The 13,785-nt window shown below is 44.7% G+C and overlaps 1 protein-coding gene across 1 annotated transcript in view; it reads left to right on the top strand.

Moving 5' to 3' along the window:
* The window catches only part of CD8A (CD8 subunit alpha), a 40,479-nt gene extending 27,176 nt beyond the window's left edge, over positions 1–13,303 (top strand). Inside the window, exons 5-6 of the mRNA XM_069744938.1 lie at positions 4,806–4,839; positions 9,923–13,303. Of these exons, the coding sequence (XP_069601039.1) occupies positions 4,806–4,839; positions 9,923–9,974 (86 nt within the window). The 3' untranslated portion in view covers positions 9,975–13,303. The remainder of the gene's footprint in view (positions 1–4,805; positions 4,840–9,922) is intronic.
* Positions 13,304–13,785: the final 482 nt, after the last annotated feature.

Here is a 13,785-nt window from a genome sequence, read left to right as displayed (position 1 = left end):
CTCAATAATGGGCAATGGCACAAGGGGGTTCCGGAAATGAGGAGTGGGAGCAGTTAGCTGACATGTAGGGCAGGACCTGCAATAGTTCACTATTTCCCGGTGACACCCAGGCCAATAGAACCTCTGCACAACCCGTTCCTGCGTTTTTTCCACCCCTAGATGTCCACCCAAAATGTGTGAATGGGCCATGTCCAACACCTTCCGTCTATATGGAACCGGCACTACCAACTGCTCTACCAACTCCTCCCTTATTTTCGTGACCCAGTTCAACAACTCCCCACTCATCAGAAAATGGGGAAATCTTGTGTCTGCCCCCGGCTCCTGTACCACCCCGTTAATAACTGTGACATTATTAAAGGCTTCCCTCAGAGTGGGGTCCCTATGTTGGGCAGTCCCAAATTTTCCACCAGTTACCTCTAACTCCAGAATGTCAGATGCAGGGGATACTTCCTCCTCATCCCCAACCAGAACACAAAAAGGAAACCTGTCTGTCTCTGGGTGTGGCGACACCGTTCCAGGGTTCATTGGTACTCCTGCTAGGGAGCTCAGAACCTTTTCCCCACAATTCCCAAAACAAACAGAAATCTCGGCCAATAATTATAGGGTGCAACAAGTCCTGAGCGACGCCGACTATATGGGACTCAGTGCCACATGCCGTTTCAATGTCCACCCTGGCCATAGGATAGTCCTTTGCATCTCCATGTATGCATCGCACTCCGACCTTCTTTCCCGGGAGCAGGTGAAGAGGAAAAGTGGCGCTCACCAGGGTCACTAAGCTCCCCGAGTCTAACAGCGCCGTTACCGCTCGACCGTTCAGCTTTACGGGTTACGCTTGAGGTCCCTCGTTGGGTGGAGAGTTCACACTGCAGGCTGGATACGCATAGTATGAACTACGGTGTCCCATGCTGCAGTCCATCTGCTCAGTGGTCTGGGAACAACGAGCCGCTATATGTCCTGGCTTGTGGCACCTCCAGCAAATAATATCACCCATAGGGACCTTGGGCACCACCTCCCCCGCCCTTTGTGACCTTGGATGCCCCACCCCTTTTTGGGACTCAATTTCCTTCTGGGACCCCCAGTACGGCATGGGTTGCCTCCCGGAGGAGCCTTCCAAACCCTTGGTATCTCTCAACCAGTCTGATCAGCTCGTTGGCATTCTGGGGATCACCCTGGGCAACCCAAGACTGTATAGGCCTCAGGAGGGAATGGACAAACCGATCCATCATCACCCGTTTTACCATCTGTGCAGGTGTAGATGACTCTGGCTGCAGCTATTTCTGGACCAGGTGCAACAGATCAAACATTTGGGAGCGAGGTGGTTTGTCCCGGTGATAGGCCCAGCAGTGAACTAGCTGTGCCCTGACAGTCAGTGTCACCCCCAAACGTGCGAGAACCTCGGCTTTCAATTTGTGATACTCCTTGGCATCCTGCAAGGTCAAGTCATAGTACGCCTTCTGGGGTTCTCCCATCAGATATGGCGCCAGTACCTCTGCCCACTGCTCTGGCGGAAGTTTTTCCCTCTCCGCGACCCTCTCAAACACCGACAGGAAGGCCTCAACATCATCCCCAGGGGTCATTTTCTGCAATACGTGTCTTACCGTCTTCCGGACGTGGGTGTCATCAGCCAGACCTGGGGTTGGGGCGCTCGTCTTGCCCTGGATGGCGGTTGCCAGAAGCTGCATCTGCTGCTGATGCTCCTGCTGGCACTGTTGTATCAGCTGCCGTTGCTCCTGCTGGTTCTGTTGTAACTGCTGCTGTTGCTCCTGCCGGTTCTGTTGTATCAGCTGCTGTTGCTCCTGCTGGCTCTGTTGTATCAGCTGCCGTTGCTCCTGCTGGCTCTGCCGTTGCTCCTGCTGGCTCTGCCGTTGCTCCTGCTGGCTCTGTTGTATCTGCTGCATCAACAGCTTGTTGGTCTCTTGCTGCATCTGGACCAAGTGTTTCAGCAGGTCCTCCATTTTCCCCGGCAATGCTTGCTGGCTTGCAACAGACTTGACCCAGGACAGTCAAAAAATAGACTTATGTCTCTGCTGGGAACGCTGCCCGCATCCTCCACCAATTGTAGGGATTTCACTCACTCAGGTGCGACGGCTGATATTCAGAAGACACATTCCTTTAAAAGTTCACAGGGTTTATTGCTTCATAAACCACATGGCAAAAAATAACAGAAAACAAATAGCCTTTGGCTCAGGAAAGAAAAGCAAGTGTCCAGTCCTTCAGGCACAGTCCTGGAGCCTTAACACACTCAGTAGGGTCTCACCTCCACACATATCTCCTGTGTAAAGCATTAGCCTGACTTATATAGAGCTAACCACACCCAGGAACCCATCACATGATTAGACATGTGGTCTAAAAGAGAAATAACCTCCGGCACTCAACAAGTCCACACTCAAATGTCCTTAATGCAAATAAATTTATTCATGGGTAGCCAGAAAAAATGGATAACAGACAAAAATTCCAACGTTTCGGCGTATCGCCTTTTTCAAGGAGGTCCTCCTCGCCTCTGAGCCGCGGGACACGCGCTGGCTTTCCTGTTATGATGGTCCTTCCACACTAGCGGTTATTGACATGTTATCCATTCTATACAGACTTCCTTGAAAAAGGCGATACGCCGAAACGTTGGAATTTTTGTCTGTTATCCATTTTTTCTGGCTTCCCATGAATAAATTTATTTGCATTAAGGACATTTGAGTGTGGACTTGTTGAGTGCCGGAGGCTATTTCTCTCTTATATTGCTATTTTTCCTTCGAGCACCATTCTTCATCATAGAGTGCACCAATCCTGACCTACTTATAGACATGTGGTCTGACATCACCACAGGTCCTGAAACACATATATATATATATATGGCTATGTGAAATAAAGAAAACACTCCGGGCTACATCACAGCGACACGCCACCTAGGTGACACATACCTCCCGTCGACTACACACCCTTTAGCCATGCTACAATATATATAGAAAAAATATACTGGTCAAGAAAAAGAAGGGAAGGCTTAAAGAGAATCCATCAGTAGGTTTTTGCTATGTAATCCGATATGAGCATAATGTAGATATAGATACCTTGATTCATGCGATGTATCACTTAGTTTACTGGGGGCAGCAGTTGTGATAGAATCACAGTTTTCAATGCTACAGATCTAGCAGAGCTCAGAATACTGAGCTGTGTATAACCCCGCCCCCACCACTGATTGGCAGCTTTATCTGTATAACTCCGCCCACATCACTGATTGGTTGCTTTCTGTATACAAATAGAAATCTGCTAATCAGTAGTGGAGGCGGGGTTGGACCAGGAGATTTGAGACACATAGTTCTCTAGTGATAACCTCTTACTTATAAAACAATGATTTTATTGAAACAAAAAAAAATCAGTCTAGTAAGTAACATATCACTTGAATCAGGGTATCAGCCTCTACATCATGCTGCTCTAAGTTTACACAGCAAAAACTTGCTGACAGATTCTCTTTAAATCCAACATTGGATCTCGATGAATGAAAGATTCAAGTTGAGAATCTATACTTACATAAATGATGTAATTTGTTGAGAACAAAATCAACGGTCAATGGAAACCAAAATCATCAACCAACTGAAGCCTGGATTCCAAATCATCTGAAAATCAAAGTCAAAATCAAAAAATTCCCAGTTTGCATGAATTTCATCATGGCATTTTCATGTGGCTCTGTTGTTTATGGCCCTCAGACGTCTGTGTGCACTTTAGACAACGTCCTTGCATGCAGCAGATGATATTGTGGATGGTGTATTGGAGGAGCTCCTTCCAGACTTGGATCAGGGCATCAAAGTCCTCCTGGACAGTCTGTGGCATATCTTGTTTTTTTTGTATGTGGGTTTCCTACTAGATTCAGGTTGTGAGGAACATGAGAATCAGTCAATGGCCTTACACAACAAAGATCTGTCTATACAATTTGGCCACACGAGGCTGGGGATTGTCCTACACCAGGAGGAACCCAAGACACAATGCACAAGAGTAAGAATTGTCAATGGCTCTGAGGATTTCACCCTGGTACCTAAAATGAGCCAAAGTACCATTGGCTACAAAGTGGAGGTTACTGTGACCTCCAAGAATATGCCTCCCCAGACCATTACTGAACAATCACCAAACCAGTCATGTTGAAGGATGTTAATGAAAGCATAATGTTCAACAGACTTTTTCACGCGAAATGGCACAAACCTTGGTATCTGCTACGTGTTAGTTGGACTGCAGGGAGACGTGGCAAACCTTCTTCCAATGGCACCCGTGGATGTGCCATCTTGGAGAAGCTGGATTACTTTTGCACCCAGAATGGACCGCAGGTACCATTTTATGCTCCCAGTAGCGACAAGGACTTAACAAAATGTGAAACTAGAGAAGATCAATAAGAAGGCATATGGAGAGAGGACTTGCCTGTGGCCACCACCTGCACTTCTCCCTTTTGGACGGTTTCCTTCCAGTTCCTCACCAGTGCACTTTCATTTGTACCAAGCAGGTGGCCTTCATTTACAATCGAATATGCTTCCAGTTGGAGATTGATATCCCTGAACTTTAATAATTGATTTGCAAATCGTCCCTTAATTTTTTCCAGCAGTGTATTAACAAGCTGAAATTGTAGGATCCCTTCAATAAAGAACACATAATACGAGCTGAAACATTTGCATGAAACTCTACAATTCCCATTATTTTTTCTTTTTTGGGGTAACTTAAGATCCTACAAACCATAGTACTTCCAGTTTTTGTTTACTTTTCATAGAGTTCATTGGTTTAATGACAATAGTCTATGCTTTAGTTTGTAATTTGTTATTTTATTTTTTTAGGGACAAGAAAAAGGCGATGCCGGTGTAAACCTAGGTGAGAACTTCTCCGAAACCGATGTCCTCAAGAAACCTAACTCAACACAACAACACAAAGATTTAGGATCTAATTCATTAAGATTGGCGTTTTAAACCCCGGTCTTGATGATGAAGGGAGCACTGGAGTAAGATGTACCTGATTCATTAAGAAGTTTGTGCCTCCTAATTAATTTGGATATTTTGCCACTGTCGTGCACCCACGCAGTAAATGTACGGCAGTCGGGGAGTTGAGTGCAGTTTTTTCCGAATTTTCGACACTTTTGTGTCGTAAACAACAACTTACGATTAATTTGCTGGAAGCGCTCAGTTATTCCTATTCCCTGTAAAGCTCCACCAACTTTTCGCAAAATTGAAAGCGCTGGTTGAGACTGGCGTAAAAACACCAAGAGTCGCAGCAATTTTTGCACAGCCCAAAATTTAGCCTAAAAAGATAAATAAAATAAACGCAAACTATATTTTTTTGTGAATAATATATGGAACACTAATGCTCAAAAAATTAGAATAGGAATAGCTGGATTCTGCTGATAGCTAAAACGCATCATGTGTGACAACCAGTATGGTAATAAATAGCTGGATAATCGAATAATATCGCGCTAGACAGCAAAGGAGGGGAATATAAGGAGAGCATAAACTTAAGACCTAGATACAATAAAATAGAAAAAATAGGAATGACTGAATATATGAAAAAAGAGCATAAAAAATTAATACAAGTTTGAGATTTTTGTATTGTGACATTTGTTGCTGTTTTTCGCAGCAATTTCTTCAATATGTTTAAACATTTTGCTCAAAATCAGCCAAGCTCTTTTTTTTTCCTTTTACCTGTTTTGCGCCCTTCTAGAGAAAAAAAGTCACATTTTCCTTTAAAATGTCATTTTTCGGCCATCCAGAGGGCAGTAGCGAAAAATAAATATTTTAAAATAAAAAGTCAAAAATTATTAAGTGGAAAAAAAACCCAAAATAAAGAAAACCACAAAGAAAAAGAAAAGACAAAATAAATATAAAAAAATATGGAGCTAAAATAAAAGTCACATGGCTGTGTCTGACTCTTCCCTAAGCGGCGATATCTGTAATGTTTTCAATCAGGAAGTGTTTTTACTTTAGAAGATCAGTCCCATAAATTGTCAGTGTCAGCTCAATACTTTCCCCGCTTTTTCATACACTGAACCCATATTGCAAAATGTTGTCCATATAATGCCATTTTGTGTCCACATAAATTTAAAGTGAAAAATCTTTTTTTTTATCATTTTATTTCCGCTGTTCGTCTGAGTATTTTATTGTTTTTTGTTGTTGTTTTTTTTTTTGTTTTTTTTTTACACCATACTGTTCCAGCTATCTGGTGGTACCATTTAAAGGGGATCTGTCACCCGTCTAAAGTGTCCTCCTATTTTATTGCCATTATTCCTGAATATTTCCCTTTTTTGCTTTTTTTTATTCGCCATACAGTTCCAGAGATATAGTCCTCTATATATTTAGTGCTAATTTTTATTTTTTTTTCCAATGGGGAGGAGCTCACAGGGTAATTATGCAGAGCAGGCTATAGACACGCCCCAGAGGATCCTTGGTAAAGGTTCTAAAAATGAGCAGCAAACAAAAAAAAAGGCCCACATCTCTGGAACCGCGTGGGTGATAAAAAAAAAAAGCAAAATATCTAATATTAGTGTAAAAATAATAAAATCAAAAGCTGGACACGTATGGTTGTTGACAGGTTTATAAATGGTTCCATACAATGTTCCTGGTGCCAGATAGCTCCCAGATAGAGCCACATGGAGTCACACACTGCCCGTAGGGTTAAAACTAGGGAACTGGAAGGCCCATTATACAGTGCCGGTTATGTGATTGGTAGATGTCCACATTTTCACCACTGGTGGGTAGAAGACAGGAACATCGTGAAGGGTAAGTTCTTGTTAGTTGAGGAGTTCAGTCTGTAGAGCGGCTGTGGTCACTTTGGTATCACATTATGTGCAGAGAAAACAACAACCTAACAACAGAGAAGTTTCATTTCCTTCATTAACGAAACCACAGAAAAAGTTTTGTTTCATTACCTTTCCTTTTATGTTTTGGACAATTTTTCACGTTACACATAGCAATGCCCTACATTTCCTAGGGAGAGTTTATAGTTCTCACCTCCGGGATCCGTATCTAGGAGGAACGTGAGATTCCCATGATTGCTGTTCGGCAATCCGATCCATAACTAAACCAGAGCCCTCCACTGTCCGTAATAGAGAAGTAAGGGGGCTGGCTTAGATATTGAAATGAGTCAGTCTGCCATCCCCGATGACAAACATTACCGGCCGACACGGGAAGCCGGTTTCTGGAGAGTGATGTTCTGGTGCCGAAATCTTGAGATTGGGGCTCCATTCTTAAATAAAGCATATTAGTAAATTGTACATTTTTCCACACATTATACAACTTTTTAATTCCGGGCAGCCCCTTTTTATTAATCTCCCTCTAGTTTTTTTTTCTCTAAAAATAATCAGTTAAAATTAAATATTGTAAGGCAAAGTCAAGACAAAATGACAGGTTTTACTCTGCAGAAAAAAATCTCAGCTGTACACAATTGTGTCTCCTTCTCCGCTGTATATTATGTGGACAAAAGTATGTGCCCCCCTCACATTTCACATCTTCTATCCTCCCATTCTATAAATATGGAGTTGGACCTTCTGAAGATATATCGGCTCCCGTTCTCCTGGGAAGGATTTCTACAAGTTTTTGGAGGCATCTATGGGATTTTTTTTGCCTTCATCCAAAAGAGCATTTGTCAGATCAGACCCTGATGTTGGGGGGGGCGGGGTCACAATCCACCAAAAGTATTAGATGGGGCTGAGGTGCGGCCTGTCATTTTCTTCCTCCAGACTCCCCCAATCATGTTTTTTTGGATCTTTTGCACTGGCCACAGTCAAGGGGAACAGAAAAGAAGTTTCTCCTAATCTTTATTCTGCTCCAGAGTCCAGTGGTGGCAGCTTTACATCACTCCATCCAATGCTCAGCATTGTGCTTGGTGATGTAAGGCTGAATGCAGCTGCTCGGCAATGAAGCTCCCGGCGGTGGCCCAGTGTTTGGGCTGATGTTATACCAGAGGAGGTCTGGAATCTGAGGTTATGTAGTCAGCAGAGCGTTGGTGACTTTTCTGCTCCTCAGAACTCGGTGACCCCACTCTGTAACATTACGGTGTCTCCACTTCGTGGCTGAGTTGCTGCGGTTCCTCCACTTCTCAATAATATCACTCACAGGGAATAGGGGAAGATTCAGGAGGAAGAAATGTCATACAGGACTTGTTACCCCGGTGGCTCAAATTACAGGACCGCGCTGGTATCAGTGAGCTCTGCAGCACTGGCCGCTCTGTCACATGTTAGTAATGGCAGACGACATGGGAGGAGGCCAAGGTTATAGACCGGGGGCAATGAGGCTGGATGTTATACAGCAGGGGCAATGGGGTTGGACGTTACACATCGAGGGCGAGGGGTCGGATGATATACGCAATGGGGCAGGGTGCCGAGGTTATACACCGGGGGGCAATAGGGCTGTATGTTATTCACCGGAGTTGATGGGTGGGATGTTATGAACCGAGGGCAGGAGGTTAGATGTTATACACCAGGGGGCAGGGTGCCGAGGTTATACATCGGGGGCAATAGGGCTGGATGTTATTCACCGGAGTTGATGGGTGGGATGTTATGTACCGAGGGCGGGAGGTTAGATGTTATACACCAGGGGGCAGGGTGCCGAGGTTATACATCGGGGGCAATAGGGCTGGATGTTATTCACCGGAGTTGATGGGTGGGATGTTATGTACCGAGGGCGGGAGGTTAGATGTTATACACCAGGGGGCAGGGTGCCGAGGTTATACATCGGGGGCAATAAGGCTGGATGTTATTCACCGGAGTTGACGGATGGGATGTTATGCACTGAGGGCGGGAGGTCAGATGTTATACACCAGGGGCCAGGGAACCGAGGTTATGCATCGGGGGCAATAGGACTGGATGTTATTCACTGGAGTTGACGGATGGGATGTTATGCACTGAGGGCGGGAGGTCAGATGTTATACACCAGGGGCCAGGGAGCCGAGGTTATGCATCGGGGGCAATAGGACTGGATGTTATTCACTGGAGTTGACGGATGGGATGTTATGCACTGAGGGCGGGAGGTCAGATGTTATACACCAGGGGCCAGGGAGCCGAGGTTATGCATCGGGGGCAATAGGACTGGATGTTATTCACTGGAGTTGACGGATGGGATGTTATGCACTGAGGGCGGGAGGTCAGATGTTATACACCAGGGGGCAGGGTGCCGAGGTTATACATCAGGGGCAATAGGGCTGGATGTTATTCACCGGAGTTGACGGATGGGATGTTATGCACTGAGGGCGGGAGGTCAGATGTTATACACCAGGGGGCAGGGTGCCGAGGTTATACATCGGGGGGCAATAGGGCTGGATGTTATTCACCGGAGTGGACGGGTGGGATGTTATGCACCAAGGGCGGGAGGTCAGATGTTATACACCACGGGGCAGGGTGCCGAGGTTATACACCGGGGGCAATAGGGCTGGATGTTATTCACTGGAGTGGACGGGTGGGATGTTATGTACCGAGGGCGGGAGGTCAGATGTTATACACCAGGGGGCAGGGTGCCGAGGTTATACACCGGGGGCAATAGGGCTGGATGATAGTCATCGGAGTGGATGGGTGGGATGTTATGCACCGAGGGCGGGAGGTCAGATGTTATACACCAGGGGGCAGGGTGCCGAGGTTATACATGGGGGGGGGGGGATAGGGCTGGATGTTATTCATCGGTGTTGACGGGCATGATGTTATGCACTGAGGGTGGGAGGTCGGAGGTTACACACTGGCGGAAATGGGGCAGAAGTAGAAACCAGAATTCAATGATTACAACTTGTGTGCCTACAATTTTTTTATATGTCTCAAGTTTCCTGCATCTAAATATAAAAAAAGTTTCTCTTTACTGTCAGCAAACTAATGTATTAACGTACATAGAACATTAACAAGTTGTCAAAAGTTTCGTTTTTACACTAAACTTTAGAAATTACAACTTCCTGCATATTAATTGATCACAATTCTGTTTCACAGGCCCACAGATGAGAAGAATGGTATAATGAACTTACCTAAAAGACCCTTGTAATGTACAGGTTGAACTCATTGACTTTCTGCTTCCCGTGATGCCACCGACACTCCATCGCTCGACGCTCGGCTGTTGTATAAAGCTATCACTGCTGCCTCCGCGTTACAATTACTCATTTCTTCAGGAAGCCTAGAAATATACCGCTGATTACATCCATTATGTATTTCTGGATGATGCATCTTATATTAGGATTTTACTGGTAAAGATTTATTGAGCTTAATGCAAATGCATGTACATCAATGGACAGCATGGTGGCTCAGTGGTTATTAGCACTGTTAGCTTCAAATTTGTATAATCTCCCCCACTTTGGGTGGGATTCCCCAGGGCGTTCTTGATTCATTTTATCCTACAAAAAATACTGACGGTTTAATTTACTTTTTAAAGAGATTACCTAGTTCAGAAAACGCATTTCATACGTCCTGTCCTACACTCTGGGGTCTTCATCCCTTAGACCAGAGAGGAGAGCAACTACAAAGAACGTCTCTCTCCCTGGAGGAAATGCCCTGTCCTGTATTATACAGACAACCCACTGATGTGAATGCACCCTGTGTAATACCCCATTTCTCCTGTGGGGGTGCTGCAGTGTATTTGAACACTTATTGTCAGGTGTCTCCAAAGATCAGTCCAAGCAGATTTTCCAATTTGTCCACGTTCCTTGGGGGGTCACGTGATCCAGCCTGCACTGCATGTCCATTGCTCTCACATCGACGAGTCATCGGGTAGAGTACACCTCCAGAGCACACGTTCCTCCTTCTTGTCTGTGATTGACAGGCCTTTCCAGCCCTTCATCTCTTTCGAAAGTAAGAGTGAAGAGCAGTAACTTGAAGGGGAGGCGGGACGACATGGCGCTGGGAAGATCGACCGCAAGGGAGCCCATGAAATAGACACTCACCACCGCAGCCAAGATGTGAAGAAAACAAGGGGGAGAAGTCACAAGACCACCAGACGCGACATGCATTTAAGATGCCGGATGTAGGAACCAACAGTCAGAGAGCGATTGGCCTGATATTTGGAATAGTCTGAGAGGTAAAACAGGAATATAAGACTGCCCCTTTAATAATGTTGACACCTTGACGTGAAGATACAACAGTCTGAGGTCGGTGGTCTTTGGTTTCCAGATTTGCCGTTGTTGTTGGCTCAAGGTCCATTCAGTGTCACCAAAACAACAATTCTTTGTCCTGTTGATTCACAAAGTCAAGTTTTTGGGGTCAATTTTTGAAAATGCAAATATGGGGGCACAGAATGATAATCCTGGGAACTGTCTTGATTTCTGTAGAATGGGACTATTAGGACTATGAACGAGAAGATGTTGGGTGAAACTTCCAAGATCCCGGCGTTGAACTGTAAGGGGCGGTAAAGAAGCACCACATACTCACAACATCGAGAACCTTCTGGTCAACCATAATGTCCACCACTATGAGTTTCCATTGTAGTTGTGAAGTGATGCACTGCTACCATATCACTAGGCTGATCTGTCCTCATACGAACGCCGAGTCCCCGTGAACCTCTAATATTCGGCAAATCAGCTGGAAACAGAAGCACCATAGAACTATCCAAAATAAAAAAGAAAAATAACTCACGGACTTGACTGAGCGACTGTAACCTACAGTAATCAAAGGTGAACTATGGGAAAACTTGTGCTCAATGTTCCTACAGTGCCTCTGCAGGTTTGCACCCAAAATTTGAAAATTTGCACTCCAAAAAAAAAATGTTTCATTTTTACACTGATGGTACTGTGTGAGGGATATTTTTTTGTGTGGCAAGCTGATGATTTTTTTTATATAGTTTGGGGCTAAATAGGAAATTTTGTTCACATTTGCAGCTACCGAAAAAACACAATTCTCTTGACAACGTTGATTAATTTTAGGTGTTGATAGATTGTGCTTTTACGTAAGCACTGATGCCTCGAATACGTACTCTTATTTTATTTCTGTATATGAAAAGGGAATGATTTGAAATTTTTATAATAAGAAAAAATATATAAAACTTTATTTACTATTTGGGATTGAGCCTCAAATCAACCAATCTTCTATCAGCGCTGATCACAGGTAACATAGTAACATAGTAACATAGTTAGTAAGGCCGAAAAAAGACATTTGTCCATCCAGTTCAGCCTATATTCCATCATAATAAATCCCCAGATCTACGTCCTTCTACAGAACCTAATTGTATGATATAATATTGTTCTGCTCCAGGAAGACATCCAGGCCTCTCTTGAACCCCTCGACTGAGTTCGCCATCACCACCTCCTCAGGCAAGCAATTCCAGATTCTCACTGCCCTAACAGTAAAGAATCCTCTTCTATGTTGGTGGAAAAACCTTCTCTCCTCCAGACGCAAAGAATGCCCCCTTGTGCCCGTCACCTTCCTTGGTATAAACAGATCCTCAGCGAGATATTTGTATTGTCTCCTTATATACTTATACATGGTTATTAGATCGCCCCTCAGTCGTCTTTTTTCTAGATTTTCAATGGAGCACCATCACGGCAAACACAGGGGCCTTCAACAGACCACCAGCTGCAGGGCTGTGGAGTCGGAGTCGGCGCCCATTTTGGTGGAGTCGGAGTTGGTGTCATGGAAATTGAGGCGTTGGGAGTCGGAGGTTTGGCTTACCGACTCCAAATGGAGTCAGAGTCGTGGAGTCGGAGCCCATTTTGGTGGAGTTGTGGAGTCGGTGTCGTGGAAATTGAGGAGTCAGAGGTTTGGCTTACCGACTCCACATGGAGTCAGAGTCGTGGAGTCAGGGCCCATTTTGGTGGAGTTGTGGAGTCGGTGTCATGGAAGTTGAGGAGTCGGAGGTTTGGCTTACCGACTTCACAGTCCTGGCTGCAACGAAAACCCATCGGCACCCCACGATCATATCAGAGGGGGTCAGTGGATGCGTGGAATGGCACGTCCGCAGACCATGCACTTTAAATGCTGCGGTCAGAGATAGACAGTGCAATTGAAAGGGTTATCAGCATAGTTCAGAACTCAGCTCCACTTGCTACTGCTAGAGGCAGATGATGAGTGCATCAAACAGCCATCATCTGCCAGGCATAATGCAGGTCTACGTCAAAGAAGGGGACATTGGAAGTAACGACACGTCTTATGTTGGGTAAGATTAAAGGGGTTATCTTATGTTCAGGAGCGCACCGCTCCCCTGCCTCCAATCTTCCTGCTGTCCTGATGAGGCTGGCGGCATCACTGCACCGTTGGTCCAGACAGTGCGCTCTGCCTTTTTTGTTTTCATTTTTAACAATGAGTAAATTGATTTCACAACTTTGCAACTTTACCTATTTTAGAAGTCGAAAAAACCCTTTAAGAACGACAATAAACATTTCCTACACACGTTTTTTTTCCATTTGTATCAGTTGACATAAATTTAAGTCCTTGTCACGACGTTAGATCGGTGCACGTAACGGCCGCCCTACTGTGGCTTACAAAACTGTGCCGCGCTTGCACCTGTGCAGGAAAGCTGCGCTGTATCAACATCTTTTCTTATCAATGAACCAATCAAGTATTTTCTGCTGATCAATTATCAAGTGTTGTTTCCAGAAATCATTAATGACAGACACAAGTCACAATCAACTCTTCATAGCTAAAGCTGCACAAAAACGTTGAGGATTTTTGCAATTATTTTTTGGGGGTATAACACTTTAATAATAAAAAAAATACAATTGATGAATCCGAGGCTAAGGTCATTTTTCTGTCTTGTTTTTCTGTGTTTCATGGCAAAGGTTTGTGCCAAATTCCTCAAAAGGAAAAATGATTTTTGAGGAATGTGGCACAATTTATTTATTTTTGCTCTTTTCCGCGAGTGGTGCGAGTGT

Source organism: Ranitomeya imitator, chromosome 1 (assembly GCF_032444005.1).
Source record: "Ranitomeya imitator isolate aRanImi1 chromosome 1, aRanImi1.pri, whole genome shotgun sequence".
Taxonomy (NCBI): Eukaryota; Metazoa; Chordata; class Amphibia; order Anura; family Dendrobatidae; genus Ranitomeya; species Ranitomeya imitator.
The sequence above is the reverse complement of the archived record's forward strand: the minus strand, read 5'-3'. Positions and strand labels throughout refer to the sequence as shown.